The sequence below is a fragment of the Pipistrellus kuhlii genome, unplaced genomic scaffold (assembly GCF_014108245.1).
Source record: "Pipistrellus kuhlii isolate mPipKuh1 unplaced genomic scaffold, mPipKuh1.p scaffold_m20_p_1, whole genome shotgun sequence".
NCBI classification, from domain to species: Eukaryota; Metazoa; Chordata; class Mammalia; order Chiroptera; family Vespertilionidae; genus Pipistrellus; species Pipistrellus kuhlii.
Window position 1 is genome coordinate 134,255,755 of NW_023425404.1, and position 19,423 is coordinate 134,275,177.

Below are 19,423 nucleotides of genomic sequence, written 5' to 3' on the forward strand. Positions count from 1 at the left end.
GGCTTCTGAAAAATTTGCACAGGTGGGAAAAATATTTGGGTATAATTCTTCAACATATTTAAATTGTTCAACATACACTGTATTTAAACAATTAAAAATGTGGAAGGAAACTTTATTGAGAGTATACCTTCTTTCAGAGTGTTAAAATTACCTTTTACGAGATCATTTGTTCTCAATTTTGTAAATGTTCTTACTTGACAAAATTTAAAATTAATAATTTCAATTTTAGTCTCCACATTTTTAGGAAACTTTCTCTTCTATGAAATCTAAGTATGGGAACCACTAGGACATGTGCTAAAACTTTGCTGTGAGTTACTGAGAAACATTTAAAGAAGAGCATTTCATGACCACAGACCAGGCTATTTAAGCTTTTGGTGAGGAGGGTACTTCCCAGTTTTGTGATCAACTATGTGAAAATAATTGGATAACCTGAAAGAGAAATCCCTTCAGGGTTGTTGAAGAGGTTTCAGGAAATAATACCCAGAACCAAAGTGAGAACAGTTTTATATTTGTCTCTCCACACAGGTGAGGAGAGGAAAGAGCAACAACAATTTTGGATTTATACCTTCTAAAACTTCTCAAAACCAAAACTACATTACTAACCCTAACTTTAAAATTCCTGCTGTTAAATTAAAAAAAAAAAAAAAAAAAAAAAAAAATTTAAAAAATAAATAAATAAATAAAATTCCTGATGTTATGTGAAAGTCAAGATCACACAACAGAACCTATTGTCATTGCATGTAATAAATTAAAATCTCAGGTACCCTGCTCAGTGCAGTGTCTGATACATTAAGTGCTCAATAACTTTATGATTAGAAGAGTTACATGTCTGCCCCCAAACCTTCTCCACTTACAATGAAGGCATAGGGTGCTGACTGGATTCTACCTTTAATAGACAGACTTAGAATAGCTAATAATATAATAACTGTAATACAGTATAAGATGAAACTAACAGACTCTTACGCTTAAAAATTACAAAAGTTTTAAAACTCTGGTAAGTTTATTTTGCAAACTTTTTGTATTCTGTTTTATTGGCTTCCACTGTTACAAAGAGGAAAATGTTCATATAAATACAATTTTGACCACTGAACTTTTTAAAAAATGTTTATTTCTCATTGACCTTCAAATTTCAGCAGCTCATGAGTTTAGATATAAGTGTTCTTGCCACCCCACCCCACCCTGTCAGTGAGTCAAATAGTTCAAGATACACAATATACCTAAACAGAGGCAAACAAGCCCACTATAAAGTAAACAAACTTTTATAATGTAAATAAGTGCTCCTTGTTGGAACATTTTATATCCAGTTCACATCTTCCCTGAAATTGGGATATTTATATTTACTAGACAACAATCTCTCTAAAGCAGAGTTTATCTCTTTGAAAATACAAGTAATCCTTAAGAGCAATGTTTTTCGTATTGATCTAAAAAAGAATGGCGCGTGGAAGGCTGAAAAAGAAACAAGTCCTTCAAATGATCAAAACAGAAGAAAACGGAAAGATAATATGTTTAATAGAGTAGGGAGAAAATTATAAATTATATATTCTATTGAAAATATTGGTTTTCAAAGAAATAGTTTGGGACCTATTGCCCAGACTTAGATATTTCCTCAGTTAGTTAAAATCAGAAGTGTTGGTTTTATTGGAGGAAAATACATTAATTCTTTGAAGTCAGAATAAAAGGGTTCACAATTTAATTTCTATATGATTGAATATATGAACTATCAAATATAAACAGTAGTGTAGCAAGAAAATAAATTGGCAGAAATAATTACTCCACTACTAGTAGTAATTAAGACCACCATTTGAAAGATCTATACACAAAAAATTAAAAGATATCATTATAAGATTTTACAGCACACAATTCAATCCTAATTCATTACTATTATACTTCTTTCTTCTTCAGTATTAGTGGGCCCACATTGTCTCCTGTTAATTCATTGTGTTTATTATGTGAACCATCACAGGCAGGAAACTAGAAAGGAAAAAGAATTACAAGTGTTATTTTAAATGATTTAAGTAGAAATATTTGTGAAATGTACATTACTTTGGAAAACGAAAATAACACATCAGATAGTTTGCCTGAGTAATAGATGTATTCTATACCTAACCTGACTCCATTCTCATACCTAACAATTTTAAATAGTTAATTCAGTATTTGGTGTAGATTTTAAGTAAACAGTTTGGATGATTCCATATGAGGCAATAAAACATGTTTAGAAGGTGATAATAAGCTCTCCTCTGTGGAGCTCTAAATTTTTGAACTCACTTATTCGTTTTCTTAAATTTAAAAAGAATGTAATTTAAACTCAAAATACTTTTATAATATCTTTATATAAAACGCATATTATAAAATTTTTGAGAAATTTAAAATAGTTTTTAAAATTCACTCTCAGGTAACAATGAATATTTTAGCATATTTTCCCTCTGCATTTATTGTGTATTCGTTTTTATTTAAAAAAAAAAAAACTGTAATAAGCTGGCCACGTGGCTCAGTTGGTTGAGCATCATCCCATGCACAGAAAGGTCACAAGTTCAACTCCCGGTTAGGGAACATGCCCACGTTTTGATTTCTCTCCCTTTCTCTCCTCTCTCCCTCTCCATTCCTCTCTCTCAAAAAATCAATAAAAACATTTTTAAAAAACTGTAATATACTTGTCTTGTATTATGCTTTCATGCCATTAAATATTCTTCAAAACATGATTTGTAGTGGATTCCTAATACCCCATCATATAAAAAAAAAATGCTTTTACTGATTTTAGAGAGGAAAGGAAAGAGATAGAAAAATTAATGAGAAACATCAACATCAATTGCCTCCTGCACACAACCTACTAAGCATCGAGCCTGAAAGCAGGGTATGCGCCCTGACTAGGAATCAAACCCATGACCTCTAGGTTCATAGGTCAACACTGGACCACTTAGCCACACTGGCTGGGCACACCATCATTTTTATTACACCATACTTTAATCATTCCTCTATTATCAGATTCTAGATTGTTTCTAACACTTTGCTATTAAAGGATGATGTGATAAACATTATTGTACTTAAAATCTCAAATAACCTGCCGAAGCCGGTTTGGCTCAGTGGTAGAGCGTCGGTCTGCAGACTGAAAGGTCCCAGGTTCGATTCCGGTCAAGGGCATGTACATTGGTTGCGGGCACATCCCCAGTAGGGGGTGTGCAAGAGGCAGCTGGTCGATGTTTCTCTCTCATCAATGTTTCTAGCTCGCGCGCGTGCGTGTGCGCGCTCTCTCTCTCTCTCTCTCTCTCTCTCTCTCTCTTCCTCTCTGTAAAACCTCAAATAACCTATGATTAAAGTAGAACAGATCTCATCAAGACATTTACTAGCTCATAATATAAAGCACTGTACATACATCATCTCACTGAATCCTTGAAAATGTGATGTTGATAAATTATCAGAATTAAAAATCAGAGATTAAAGATTAAGTAACTTGCCCAAAGTCATACTATAAGTGGCAGACATCAGATTTAACCACTATTCAGACTCCAAAGCTTAAATTCTTCCACTAAACCTATGTCCTCTCTCATAGGTGTATTTTGAACTATGTTACTTTAGCTAATTGCGAAAACATCAGATCTTTATTCTTCCCTACTGCTCTAACTTTCCTGATGCAGATAGTATGGATCATAAAACACAAACTTTAATTTAGGAATTCAGACTTTCAGTAACACACACTATAGTAATACATCTCATCTCACAGAACCTCAAACTTAAGGATTTCAGAAGGAAAACATTTTAATCACACAAAATTTTAATGTATATATAAATGGACATCTTACCGTCTTAGAACGCCAACATCTACAGTAAGCTGCTTTAGTAAGACACAAATCTTCAATGTTTATTTCATTCACCACTTTGGGATTTTCCTTTTGTATTTTAAGATTAATCAAACTATCCTTCTGTTGTTTTTTCTTTGGGAGGAATGGACGAACTGCAAGGTAGCCAAGTAGTGCAAGCACACCCAGGAAAGGCAATAACCGAAGCCATTCTGAAACTAAACATGCACATGTGTCAGTCTGCAGTGCTCTCGCAGTAGAATTCCCAATAGCATGTCTCATCCTCGAGCAGATTATTCTTTACTTTTCTTTACTTTCTTAAATATTTATCTTTGAGACCATGAATCAGTCAGTCAAGCCGCCTTTACCGAGAACTGCCTTGTTTCATTTGTGGGCTCATTTGAGACTTGTGAAACGGAAAACAAAATTTTCAGAGAGAGGTCCTACATCAAATATTCTGTCATAATCCTAATATATTCATGTTTATCATTATTTACTTTTCAAGAAATATGACCCATAATTATAAACCGAATTCAATATGTGATATATTTTAGAGGTTTAGAAAATATCTCTACAATATTTAAAAGCATACAACAGAATATCTGTACTTTACCATTCATACATAGTTTCAGAGAGAACATGTTTTAACTTTTTAGTTTCAATGCTTTACATTTTTTGGTAAGGCATAGTGATTCCTAAAGAAACACTAGATGTTGTGTAAAAGCTACTATTTTAAAAAACTAATTAAAATTTTTGTATATGAAATATTCTCATTGTTAGATACATCTTATTCCATAAGTGTTCTTCAAGTGCCTTCTTTAGTTCTCAGCATCATTCTGGAGCACAGGAAATAAAAGTGACATAAACACACCGAAAGTAAGATAAACATTTTAGCATGTTCTTGTCAAATATTGGTTAGTGTCCAGGGAATCCTTTCTGTCCTTACAGAGTTATCATTTGACATCCTTCCTCCAGGGCCTATCGGGTCCTTTTCTAAGCACTATGTAAAAATATTTAGTAGGAAGAAATGGAAGAAATGGCAGAGGGTGTAATCTTTTAGTCACCAAAATGAAGCTTTGTGAGGATAAGGATCTTACCTGTCATGCTGGCTATTCTATTTTCATAACCAAAGTGGAAACATTCCATACAGATCCTTTCATTAATTAAACTTCTAGAAATGAATAAGAACCGCTTCTTGGGAGGGACAGGCCTATCTATAATATACGATATATCTGTGCTGTACAATATACCTAGTAGCCACTAGCCAGACTGCTTTGATTCGTACCGGAGATTTTGTTGACAGAGACACAACTGCCTTGAAAGAAAAGCTTATTACTTACAGTTACCAATAGGAGGGGACATACCATGCCACACAGGACACAGGGGAAAGTACCAGAGTTGATCAGGTGGAAGATGGCAGGGAAGCTTGGGCACAAGTCTTTTTTGTGGCTTCCAGGAAACAGTAAGGTGGGGCAGAGTAAACAGTTTAGGAGTGAATAATTTCAGTGGGCTCTCAGCTATTGAGATGGTCTAGTTGTTTCATGCCTGACTCAGGGTGATTTGGGGTAAGGGAAATCCTGGTGGGTGATTTAGATTCAGGTGGTAGGGTAAGGTATAAGCTTTGGATTGGTTGATTTGCATATGAAAGGTGAGCTCCACAGGGAAGTTGTTTATTATCTTTGGGAATTAGCTAGTCCTGGGAGGGGCAGGTTCTCCAAGGCCAAAAAGGGCCCCAGATGTCAAAGCATCATAAAATACACAAAGTAAAAAAAATAATTAAAACACAGGTGTGAATATTAAAATAATTAAAATTAAGTAAAACTCAGAATCCAGTTTCTAAGACACATTAGTCACATTTCAGCAGCTTAACAGCCACACATGTGCCTAAATTGCTACTGAAGTTACCAGCACAGAGATTTCCATCATCACAAAAATTTTTTGGATGGTGCTGCAATAAACCATTGTTTCTATAAGCACAACTCTATAGCATGGCAAGGCTACTTTGACAGCTTCATCTCACAAACATCTCATCACTTAAGTGCTTGAAGCCACCCCAAAGCTGTTACCAAGTAGCAGTCTTCGTGTTCTCTGCATGAGTACCATAAGTCCTTCTGTTTGCCAAGCCTATCTCTAATCTTTGGCTCATTTGGGTAAACGCTTTAAGACTAAGATCAACTACTGCCTCCTCCAGAAGTCTTTAATTCACAAAGCAAAATTAATCACTTCCTAACGTGTTCCCAAGACCTTTTCCTCATGTTCTTTTATCACACTATTAGAGGCCAGGTGCATGGATCCCTAGGCCAGGCCTGCGGAGATGGGGCTGAAACCGGCTGACATCTCTGGTTCTGGGTGCATCACCTGAGAACGCAGCTGCCAAGTCACTGCAGCTCTACAGCTCCTGCGTTGAGCATCTGTCCCCTGGTGGTCATTGTGTGTCTGGTTGGATGATTGCTTAAGCTTTTATATATAGAGAGGCTCGGTGCACAAAATTTATGCACATGATGGGGGTCCCTCAGCCCGTCCTGCATCCTCACAATCCAGACCGCTGGTTCCTAACCACTTGCCTGCCTGCCTAATTGCCCCTGTCTCTGCCTCAGCCTCTGCACCCAAGACCCAGGCTTCCCTCCTCTGGGCAATGCCACTCGGGACGGCTGCAGGCACCTGGGACCTCAGGCAGCACAGCCCTGGCCCTGGGAGATAGTCAGGATGTTTGGAAGGTCATCCGAAAGATGTCCGGTCTATCTGGTCTAATTAGCATATTACCATTTTATTAGTATAAATGGTTATCTATTTATAAAGCTGTCTTCCATAAGCCTGTAAGAAGAAGAGCAGTGCTACTACTCTTCTGGAACAAAGTAGGCTTCTAAAAAAATGTTTAATGAATGACTTACTGAATGAATAATGTAGAGTATAAATGACAGTCCCTTTCTTATTCATCACATTAAAGTATTTATTTACACTTATTTTCTAGATCAGGCAATTACCTTATATGAATACTAGAGGCCTGGTGCACAAAATTCGTGCATGGGGGCTGGGAGATTGTCCCTCAGCCCAGCTTGTACCCTCTCCAGTCTGGGACCCCTCGGTGGGATCAGGCCTAAAAGGGCAGTTGGACATCCCTCCCACAATCCAGGACTGCTCACCTGCCTGCCTTCCTGATTGCCCCTATCTGCTTCTGCCTGCCAGCCTGATCACCCTAACCACTCCCATGCCACCCTGATTAATGTCTAACTGCTCCCCTGCCAGCCTGTTTGCCTAACTTCCCTCCTCTGCCAGCCTGGTCACCCCTAACTGCCCTCCCCTGCAGGGTTGATCACCTCCAACTGCCCTCCCTTGTAGGCCTGGTCCCTCCTGACTGCCTTCCCCTGCTGGCCATCTTGTGTCCACATGGGGGCAGCCATCTTGAGTGTTGGAGTGACAGTCAATCTGCATATTACTCTTTTATTAGATAGGATAGAGATCCGGTGCATGGGTGGGGGCTAGCTGATTTGCCCTGAAGGGTGTCCTGGATCAGGGTGGGGTTCCCTTGGGACATGAGGTGGCCTGGGTGAGGGGCCTGTGGTGGTTTGCAGGCCAGCCACGCCCCCTGGCAACCCAAACGGAGGCCCTGGTATCTGGGATTTATTTACCTTCTACAATTGAAACTTTGTAGCCTGGAGCGGAGCCAGGGCCTGCCAGGGTGTGTGGAAATCTTGGCTACCTCTGTTGCTGGGCAAACCCAAGCCTCCCTTCTTGGTTGGGTTTATTTGCATACTCGCTCTGATTGGCTGGTGGGCATGGCTTGTGGGCATGGCTTGTGGGTATAGTGGAGTGATGGTTAATTTGCATAATTACTCTTTTATTAGATAGGATTAGCCCCAACATCCAGTACAGTATCTTGAAATAGTTATTGAATAGATGTTTGTTGAATGTAGAATAACATTATCATACTACTATATATTACAAAATTAAAAAGTCAAAAGAGGTTAAATAACTCAGTCAAAAAGTCAATGAATGGGGGAGAAAGCAAGAAAAAAAAAGTAAATAAAGTGAAGATGGGAATGAAAAAACAAGAACAAAAGAATGTAAAGATGAAAACCTTAACATAGATTTTTAAATATCTATACTTTTATTGATTTCAGAGAGGAGGGAAGACAGAAACATCAATAATGAGAGAGAATCACTGATCAGCTGCCTCCTGCACGCCTCTTACTGGGGATCGAGCTGCAACCCAGGCATATGCCCTCGACCGTAATCAAACCGGGGACCCTTCAGTCTGCAGGCCAACGCTCTCTCCACTGAGCAAAACTGGCTAGGGCAAGAGTGTCATTTTGATTTATTCACACTGGACAACTATTGTTGTATTGGCTGGTGGGTTTTTTCTTTTGGGGGGGGGAGGGTTACAATCTAAGGAAAAGAGGTCAGTATTCCTGACTAGTCAGTTATTGCATGTTTTAAAAATTCTTGTAGCACACTGGTCGAAAACAGTAATATATAGTAAAGAAAGGTTGTACTATCTCCGACAACAAAATAACTTATGTAAGATTTTTAGTATAATCTGCTTCTTAATTATAAACTTCATTTTAACTACAAAAGAGCTTTATAAAGAAAAATAATACAGCCTATCAAGCTCAATTAAAAATTACTTTATTAATGCTGATTTTAGTAAAGAAATATGAAATACAGAAAAATCAAACAAAAACTTTTAAGACCAGCTACTTCCTATGAACTTGTTTGAAATACGTTGTGCTATTACAGGTATTTTCGATACTATGAAGGAAAAACTGTTACCTATTATTAGGTATAATGCATATTTTGTACAGTATATTTTTATTTTAAGATTATAAAAAATAGGATTTATTTTTTTAAATTTAGAGTATAAAAAAGTAACTTTCAATCCCCCCAGTCAAGAATAACATTTATATTTCTATGTTCTGGGGTGTTTTTTTAAGATATGCTTTAAATACTTAAAAAACAAAAAGCAAGATTGATACCATACGATATAGACCATACAGTCTATATAATTTTTTCACTTAATATTATATCAGAAACATTTTCCAATTCTTTAGTATCCTTTAGTAACATGAACTTTAATGGCTATATCCAACTATCATATCCCGCGTCACAACAGAAGATCTACAAGGACAGGGGCCTGATTTGTCTGCATCACCACTGTCTCCTTGGTGTGTAAATAATGCTTGGCTCAATTTATTTTATTTTATATTGAGGCTTAACTTTGTGTTCAGCCTGTTCAATGTGTGTTAAGTGTTCAACTTGATAATTTTTTCAACTATATAGACCTGCAAACACCACCTAAATCAAAATATAGGGTATTTCTATCATTCTAGAAAGTTTGCTCTTATACAATCCCTTCTTTCTGGGTTCTTTCATCAATTTAAATGCTTAAGAAATATTTCTGAGTGAAGAAATCTGATCAATATACTATTGTTAAATAATTTTTCCACTTTTTTACTAAATAATTATTAAGTACCTACGATGTGGAGATACTGTGCTAAATGTAAGTGCAGCAGCTGACTTATTTGTCTGTAGATACCCAGTGTTTACTACAGTGCCTGGCATAGAGCAGGATTTCAAGTAACTAATTCACAATTTATTTGTTGTATAAATCCAGATTTTCATAAACTTGGAGCCAGGTTTCTTTGGTCTGTAAAATAGGAATAACAATAATTCATTTATTTGTTCAACAACACAAGTACCCACCACATTTCAAATACTGCACTAGGTGCTGGGGATACAGCTGATGGTTAGATAAGGTTCCTGCTCTTATAGGTTATACATTTTAGAAAAGATTAGAAGACACGGTCCAGTTCCTACCCCAAAAGAGCTTTCCACCTAGGATGGAATACAGATCTATAAAAAGAATAATAGCACTGTGTACTATGTGTATTCACGAGGAGGCAACACAGTGACAAAGTGGTTAACTCTTGATAGGGTTGAACAAAGAGGAGGATTTGATACCTAAACAGGTTTCTGAAAGTGACTAAATATAGGCAGAGGGGAAGAGGAGCCACATCTACACAGAGGAAACAGAAGAGGCAAAGGCACAGAGATATGACATATATGAAAAGTTTAGGAAACTAAGTGCTACAATATTGCTGGGATATAATGAAAGAGGACTGTAAAAATGAGCCAGTGCCAGACTATGGAAGGTCCTAACATAAAAGGGAACCACTGAAATATTTGAATATTAGTGTAACTGAAAAATTGTTCATTTATAAAATTACATTGGTATTAGATGGAAGATGGATTAGTGAGAAACATTAAGGAAAAGCAGAGAGGGCTAGAGAAAATAACATGAGCTGAAACTAAGGCAGTGGCCATTAAGCAAAGAGAGGACTAATATAATAGTGGATGTGCTTGTGTGTGCATTTTCTGAGGAAATGGTGTACAGCTTTTATTGGGATCTCAGTGTGGGTCTGTGATCAACCCTCACTCACCTGGAAACATAGACCTGCTAGCACAGGGAGTTCAAATCAATAGGATTTGGTAACTGACTAAAAGTATGAATCATGAGGTAAATACAGGAAGTGAAGCTTCTTCATGATTCCCAGATTTCTGGTTTCATTATCTGGATGTATGAAGGTACTGGCCTCAATTAAATACATATATATACACACACACACACACACACACACACACACACACACACACACACACATGAAGGGCAGCTTTAACATGAGAAGAACATGCAGTATTGTAAAGGAAAGGAAAGGAAAAAATAGGATATCAACATCCTTAAAAAATGTAAGGAAGAGACTAAAGTTCAACAGATACCAGCAAAAGGGGATAATGATGGAGGGAAGAAGACACAGTTTTCTTTGAAGGAAAGTAAAGTAATTCCAATGTGGAAGCAGCTCTGCAGTGCCTAAAAGATGCCAACTGCCTTGGTCCCTCATCCCACAAACACAGGGAAAGATAGTAAAAGACACCCACTGAGAGAGAGAGAGAGAGAGAGCGTGCGCGAGCGAGCGAGAGAGAGCGAGAGAGCGCGCGCGCATTAGAGCTGCCTCCTGCACACCTCACACAGGGATTGAGCCCACAATCTAAGCATGACCTGGAATCCAAGTGGCAACCTCTCAGTGCATGGGACAGTGCTTGAACAATTAAGCCACACCAGCCAGGCTCCAATTTATTATTATTATTATTAAGGTATTATATGTGTACATATCTTTCCATTGCCCATCCCCCAAGTTTTTCGTCCATTGGTTTTTCCAATTTTTTTAAATCACCTGTTTCTAATATTTTAGAAAAGAAAATAAATCAGACACACTTATTATTAATACTGAGCATGGTTCTAATACTCATTTTATATTCTATTTCCCATTATTAAGATAAACAATAAGATTAAAAAGGTCAAGTAAAAGAATCAGCACTATTAGAAAAACAAAATCTAGAGAGACTATTTAAAAGCAACTTGAGTAGCAAGCAATTTTATAACACCAATTTTCTGAAATTTTAGATATTGTTAAAAGAAATTATCTCAGAAGAAATAAAATTAAGAGGGGATATATTCAACCTTTTATGTAGATGGGCTAGCTATCACACCCTATTCTTGATCAAGACATATAAACAAATTGAATGCCAAAAACATTTTTAAAAGTATATACAGACAGACACACATGGGTCTTAATGAAGAACTATATTCTAAGAAACTAGCGGATTTTTGTGGGGGTTTTTGCCCTTTCAAAGGGTTGCATATGCTACCATAAAAATAATATTGCAATTTGGTTGCTGGTAATTTTATATATTGTTTTCTTATGTATCATTTACAAGTAAGCCACATAAATGACTTCTATTTCTGAACTTCAGAAAGATAAACATAAAATATTTTCAATGGGTGGCTTTACCATACACCTTCGAACCTAATACAGACTATTCAAGACTTAAGTGCAAATAAAATAAAATAATCAAGTTTTAAATCTTTTTTTCCATCCACTATTATGAACAGAACAGAGTCATTGTTTTAAGAACACTACCTGGCCCATAGTAAGTACTCAATAAATATCTGATGACTTGAGGAATTTTAAATTGCAAAATAGTTATATGAAAGAAAATGTTTCAATGAGATCAAAATTGTCCTCTACAAAGGCTAACTAATATCATCTTTAATTAAACTTACTTTTAACTATAGTTGGTCTAATGGGGGGAGAGGGACATTTATAACTTACAGTAACTATGTAAATATTTTCCTGAGTTCTCAAAAAAAAGTTTTCTGAAATAAAATTCAATATTTCAGAAATAACTTTTATTATTTTATTAATAAATGCAACCTTTTGTTGGAAATTAATGTTTTATTATACCTTCCTATTGAGAAAACTCACTTTGGGTTCATTTTTTTAAAGAAAAAACTAAGGTACAATTTAAATATAATAAACTGACTTTTGTTTAGCTCTGGGTTGTGACAATTCAATACAACCCTGTAGCCTATGCTGAAAATGTGTAAAATATTTCTATCACCCCAGGAAGTATTCTCCTGCCCCTTTCTAGTCTATCTTCCACAACTGATTTATATAACCTAAGCTTTTTTCACTCATTATAGTTTTTGAGATTCATCAGTGGATCAGTAATTCATTCCTTTTCATTGTTAACCAGTATTTCACTCTGAATATACCATAATTTGTTTATCCATCCTCCTGTTGGTAGATACTTGGATTGCCCCCAGTTTGGGACTATTATAAACATGGCTACTATGAACATGTTCTATGTCTTCTTGTGGAAATATGTTATTAACCCTGGCCCACTTCTAAATTCTCTGTTCAAAATTGGTCCTTTCTAGATAGAGCTAAAGCCCTTAAAGCTGTTTCACTGTGTGTGTATGTGTGTGTGTGTGGGGGGGGGGTTGCCTTTAGGAGCAAAACCATTTCTTTTAAAGCAAACTAATTTAAGTGGGAAAGAACAACTATATTAAAATTTAAGAGCTAGCTTTTATTTTTTTATTTTTTTTATTTTTTTTATTTTTTTAAAATATATTTTATTGATTTTTTACAGAGAGGAAGGGAGAGAGATAGAGAGCTAGAAACGTCGATGAGAGAGAAACATCGACCAGCTGCCTCTTGCACACTCCTTATCAGGGATGTGCCCGCAACCAATGTACATGCCCTTGCCCGGAATCGAACCTGGGACCTTTCAGTCCACAGACCGACGCTCTACCACTGAGCGAGCTAGCTTTTAGATCTAGGAGTAGTTTTCTGACGTTAGAATGGGAAGATGTTTTTCATTGTTCTATTTTAAAAGTTTATATGACAGGGAAAGCTTTTGAAAGGTCAAAGTATTAGGATACACTATACTTTCAAAGGGCAAAAATCATATAAATTTATCTTAAAAGCCTGTCTTAAAAATGTGACCTAAACTAAAATAGATAAGTCGTCTCTGGTAAGTAAGGATTGTCCGTAAATACTACATGATAATGGGTAATTAAGGATCTCCAAGTATTTACTAAGAATGCAGAGTCATCATGAGAGTCATTTTTTTTAAACCGCTGTATCTAAATAGGGAAGGAAAACAGGCAACAATGTGAACTGTAACCTTTTTTTTTGCCTTAATTGTCATAGATAGAAAATGAAAATACTTTTGGACTCCTAGACATTTACACAATTGCTGAAAAGTTACCTTTCAGATTTTTATTTCAACAAAGTCTAAGTATGATTCTCTAAGTAGCTCATTCAAGGGAGCCAAATGTCACTAGCTATTACATTCGATTCTTAAGGGCAGACTCAGAGTGGAAACTGCTTGTCCTCAATGCCTTCAAAACAGAGTCTGCAACTGTTACAGTGTCATTGTCCAGAGTGAAACAGACTACTTTTTTCCCCCCCTTTTCATAAAGCAGCTATTAAAAACATGTTTGTTTCCTAAACAAAAAAGCAATACAAAAACAACTAGACACACTGTAATGAGACTTAAGTATGTACTATAAAGATATTTACCAGGGTTGTCATTGTTTCTGAGAATCAATCCTTGAATTAAATATTTAAAGGTTTAAAGAGGAAGTTACTATATATTATTGATTTAAGGAGAGACTTAGGTTGAGTTTTCTTAATGCCTTTAATAGTAAAGTAATTAAATATTTGTTGACAAGAGGGATCCTTTAAAAAAAAACAAAACACTGTACTTACCATCCATCATCAGAATTAACACATATAATTCAGGATTGGGGTAGGAGTAAGAGGGCTTTTTTTTTTTTTCTTAACTGTTAAAAATTCAGCAGTTAACTTATGCAAATATTAAAAAAGTAAGTTAGCAACTGGGAACAAATGTCACAAAATGTAACATCCTTTTGACCTGTCATTATTATACCTAAGGTATAATTAAAAAAAAATTGGTATTGGTAGAGGGCTACTTACTACTGATCATTATGAAAGATACATATATTTATATTTATATAAACATTCAAATTTTCCAGTTGCAGGGGAATGGTTAGGCCTACTGTGATGTTAATCTAAAATAAGATCAAATAGCTGTTAGAACAAGATGAGGAATACATAAAAATAAGTAAAGTGCTTAAGTAAAAGAAATAATTAAAGGGGAAAAAACACGATTTTACGTAATTGCTGCAATTCTATCGAGATACCAGTAAACTGTTTGGACCAAAATAAGACTTTGATGTTTATAAACACTTTATTTGAAATAGTTTTACCATTTTATGTTACTTTTATGTGGCTTCTGATATTCAGAAGTTTAATATTTATTATCTGATTACCAGGGTTTTCATTAAATCTATTACAAGCTTTCTACCAAATCCTTTAACATCTAGAATGTTAATATCTCACAATCATTTATCTACAGAACTCTGTCCACAACTCAAAGATCTCTAAATCTATATGCCCACCAGACTCTGCTTTTTATGTATTACTATTATTTTAATCTCCCAAATCACTTTTTTGGGGAAAGTTTTCCTTAATTAAAAAATGTTTTAGCTTCCTTGTAGTGGAGCTGAAATCATCTCCAAATAATTTTCACTAAATTAGTCCTAGTTGTCTTTTGGTCTACACAAAATAAATCTTCCAGTGAGGCTTCCAAATGCTGCATTTTAAGTCAGTTAACATAGACCTCTAGACTGCTACAAGCTAAACAAGCCTATTTACCTCAAAATTATTAAACATGCTTAACATCCTGATACTCAGAACAAGAGTCCAATTCTGGCCGAATCAACATCCTAATCACTCAGTCTGGTTTACAAATACCCCACACAGAAATACTCAGACTCAACAAAATCTACCAAGTGTTGCCTGCATTCTGGAAAATGTCATCCTTTAGATTTGAAATCTGCATTGTGAGCTACTTATTTATTTGTAAGTACATAATGTTACATATAGAAATTAAATTTCATTTTCTAAAATCCGGACCACCGTGCTAGCTTTAGAACCCTTTTTGGCTGATGTACCTTTCCTCCAACTTGTTATCACAACCGCCTCCAGGCCCACGGTAACAGGGGGCGACCTCAAATGGCCCCATGACAGGTCATCTCCCCCTACGGGAACGAGACTATTTCTAACTTTTTTACTAAATAAAGCTGTATTATACATACGGTGTATGTCACACACACACACACACACACACACACACACGGCGGCTGGGATACAAAACAAGCAGCCCACAGGGCGATGGCGATGGACGATGAGCCAGGTGCCCGCTCCCCAATTCCCTGGGAAAAAACATCTCCCCGGGAAGAGCACGGGGACAGCGGGGAGGACGAGCCCCCGAGCCTGGCCGCCCGGTCCCAGAAGCAGCGCACGGGACCCTCGGCGGCTGCGCCGACGCGCCGCAGGGTCACGGGGTCACGCGCCACTCGCCGAGCTCCGCCCCGGCCCTCGGCCCGCGGATTTTTAGACGCCTCCTGGGGGCGCGCACGGGGATGGGCCGGGCCTGAAGGTGGGGGTTACCTGTGAGCCGGGCAAACCCGCTAATGCTCTCGGGGACTGGGAGCCGCCTCAGGTACGCGGGGAGCTGCACCTTCACGATGCGGGCGACGCTTTCCAGCACCATCCTCACCGGCAGCGTCCGCTCCTCCCCAGCCCCGAGCCCCGGCGGCGCCTGCGCCGAGAGCAGAGGCGAGAGGCGGGCGGCGGGCTGCCCGGCGCCCATTGGCAGCGGGCGAGTGACGTGCGCGCCTATTGGACGCCGAGGGGGCGCGCGCGGCCGCGGGCTCGGAGCCGCGAACCGGGTCCGCAGTGGCCCTTCGGGCCCGGACTGGGAGCGGTCCTTCGCGAGGGGCCAGTTACGTCTGTAGACGCCGGAGGTGAGCCAAAGGGTTTTGTGTCGGAGGACATAAAGCCTGTGAGTGCGCTTCGTAATCTGAAAGCGCCTTTCAAAAGTGGCTCCCCCGAAGGCTCTCTACTTCTGCCACCCTCCTCCCTGCCGGCCTCCTCCCCAGGGGAAGGCTGGTGCTCCATGAACGCATCCTCACCCAGAGGACCCCACCTCCGCGGGGCCTTTTCCCGCTCCCTCACCTGCACGCCCGGTTTTTAAAAAGCAGCTAGTGTGTTCCACCTCAACTGAAACGCTTCCTGGTGCAGCCCTGCACCTCCTCTCCGAGGCCCGAGGCTCTTCCCACTGAGACAGGCCTGTCCGTTCCTTCTGCAGATCAGATCTTTGTTCGGGAAACTAAAACTGGGAACGTGATAAAAGAACATAAAGCCTTAGGGTTTCTTTTATATTTTGTTGCAGGGTTTGTGATACCATCTGAAGTATCCATAAAGATCTCTCAATTTTAGTTAACATTTTTTTAAAAAAAATTGAGGGGCGTAAGGAGACAGCTTCACTCTCTTCAAACACCTTCCTTGACGTGACTTTTTTTTCATGTTTTGATGTAAAATATACGAAGTAATGTGCTTGCTGACTGAGTGTTGTCTATCCTGTATCTTAATTCAGTCCCTCATACCAGTTCTGAATTTCAGTTGCCAACAACGTAAGGAACCGAAAACTGCGCATGGTCCAGTTTTCATTTTGTAGGACTTAATATTAACAGCCAGTTGTAATAAATACGGTTCATTTTTTACTTTTTCTTTTGTACTTTCATTTTAAAGTGAGAAAGGGAAGTAATCTTTTTAAAGCAGCTTTTCATTAGATTGTTTAAATTTAAATTTGTGATTGTCATGGGCTAAATAACCATCAGTAAGAGAGTTAATTGGAATCTAGATAAATTTACTATATGTCATTTCACCCTATTCAAAACTATCAAAGTACAATTACAATTCAAATCCTTTGAAGATATTTAGATACAGTTCACATTCATGAGGGTGAGCAATATAAAAGTGATATACAAAGTGATGATTAGAAGGTTGGTGTTGACATTAGGATTCCCTTTTGGGAGCTTCCGTACTTTGGTTTGGTGGAAAAAGGATCTAGAGCACATGTGTCAAACACAAGGCCCGCGGGCCAAATCTGTCCCGCCAGGCCTTGCAATGTGGCCCGCACCGCGCTGTCATCACTGCACTCCGCTGCGTTTCCATCACAATGACAGTTCAGTAAACCATTCGGCCCGCGATTTAGGCTGGATTTTAGATTTTGGCCCCTTCTCTGATTGAGTTCGACACCCCTAATCTAGAGCTTATCCTGAATATAATGATCTCAAACATCCTTGTCCTCTGTTTTGTTGGCAGTTACCTTTAATCTCTGCTCACACATAGAGACCATGAGGAGATGGTTGAGATAGATATCGGTTAGAAGGGAGGCACATTAGGGTAAGAAAAGCTTGGAGAATGCCATTAAATATTTGTCTCTTAGAGGCTTTGTGATTTTGACAAGGACATAAGCTGTGTTGAGTGAGTTTCATAAGGCTTCTAAGTTTTTCTTTAAAGGAATTAAAATGTATATACTTCAGTTAAGAGAGATGACATAATGATCAAGTGCCAAATGTGCAATGTGATCTGACCACTATCCAGATCAATATATATATTGTAGAACTGTGGCCCACTGCATGAAATTCGTGCACATTAAAAGGAAATTAATTAGAGGAAATATTTTAATATTGCTATTTGTCCTTTATAATAGAAGTGTCAGAGATGAAAGAAAATTAGTATATAAAAATAATATATAAATTTATTTATAAACAATCACAACATATAACAACAAAGACTTGACATAAAAACAACAAATACATGTAAAAATAACATTGATACAATGACTAATAAATTTATTCTAATATCTCCCTGTATACCACATAAGAGTGAAATACTTTCAGAATGCTTGACTAATTTCCTTTGGGATGAAGTATTTACAACTTTAACATCACACATTCTTTGAACTTGAGAGATAGCAACATATAACTGACCATGTGCGAAAACGGGTTCAGGTAGGAATATTCCTACTCTGTCCAGAGTTTGTCCTGGTGGTTTATTATTAATAAATCATAAGGACAAACTCTGGATAGAGTAGGAATATTCATCACAAATGCTGGCATCACGGGAAACTGTCTTCGAATTAATTTAAATGGGAGGCCAGTGTCAGATGGGGACAAATCAGTTAGTGGAGTCAGAACAACCTCTCCTGCAGATCCTGTTAATACTTCAGCTTTGATAGTTAGGTCACAATCTTTTGATAATAAATTTAGTACCATTACCAAGACCCCATTTACTATTAAGATTTCTCAGTAACATGATGATTGCATCCACTTTCAATTTTAATTTATGACACGGCATTCCCAAAGGAGTAATACTATTAAGAAATTCAATGGGAAAATTTTCCTTTTCAGCATCATCTGTTGAATCAATGGAATCATCACTCAAATAGGTGTGAAAATCTCCATCAAGTATATCCAAAATTTCTTCATTTAAATTTTGAATGTGCTCATTTTTTGGACAAAGAATCACATGTTCAGATATATTTTTTAATATTATCGATATACTATTTCCAAAGTTTTAATAATAAATCTGTTACAAATCATTTCAAGGTGATTTCAATAATATCCACTTCTAAATGAAAATTATCAAGTTTCCATCTCCAAGTTTTACTAACCATTCACTATAAGCAGAATCATCTGATCTCATTTTTGTTTTAAGAGACAACTTACTGAAACATCCTCAAACACTGCAGTACTTTAAACTTATTTGTACTATAGCTGATCGCATAGCATACAGTACAATACTGAGACATTGTCAAAAATCCCCTCTGAGAAGAAGAACTTTCCCACTAAATGCAACATTCAAATTCATAATTTCTCTTAGTAATCTGTCTATGGCATTTATAGCATGAATATAGAATGCCATGGTGAATTCGTCAATGAGAAGTTGGGCCTTTTTAATGGTTTTAGCAACTTCACTCTATCACCTAGAAATTAAAGTTTAATTTAATGGAATTGGTAAATTATATTGGGAATGAAAGGTTCTTCCACTGAGAAGTAAATTTGCAGCAAATCCTGTAGATGCACTGGATAAAACAGTACCACAACGACCTCTAATGTACTAAAACTTTATAAAGATATGTTTTTCCACTACCACCTGGACCATCCAAGAAAAAGCATTTGGGGTGTACAGTTTGATCCTTGATGGCTGAAGTTATTCTTTCTACAACGCCAAAGTCCTGTGCCATACTCTGGACTAATCCCTCCTATGGCTGCCTTACCCAGACCACAGGCCTCATCCCCCTCTGCTCAGCCTCAGCTCCCTGCTCATCCAGGATCGCCTCCACCCCCA

General features: G+C 37.5%; 1 protein-coding gene and 1 long non-coding RNA gene across 3 annotated transcripts; one reads left to right on the forward strand and one right to left on the reverse strand.

Moving 5' to 3' along the window:
- Positions 1-217: 217 nt before the first annotated feature.
- Positions 218-16,788, forward strand: LOC118703475. The gene is made up of 3 exons (XR_004983054.2): positions 218-228; positions 369-374; positions 16,505-16,788. It is a non-coding gene; the product is annotated as an uncharacterized LOC118703475 (long non-coding RNA).
- On the reverse strand, positions 1,097-15,847 carry CISD2 (CDGSH iron sulfur domain 2). Of its 2 annotated transcripts, XM_036410379.2 has the most exons (4): positions 15,674-15,814; positions 9,269-9,438; positions 3,798-4,012; positions 1,097-1,971 (listed from the first exon to the last, which is right to left on the reverse strand). In XM_036410379.2, the coding sequence occupies exons 2-4, from the start codon at positions 9,351-9,353 to the stop codon at positions 1,882-1,884; spliced, it is 390 nt and encodes a 129-aa protein (XP_036266272.1). In that variant the 5' UTR covers positions 9,354-9,438; positions 15,674-15,814; the 3' UTR covers positions 1,097-1,881. The 2 variants fall into 2 exon arrangements, with proteins under 2 accessions (XP_036266272.1, XP_036266268.1); XM_036410375.2 differs by lacking the exon at positions 9,269-9,438 and having other exon boundaries at positions 15,674-15,847.
- Positions 16,789-19,423: the final 2,635 nt, after the last annotated feature.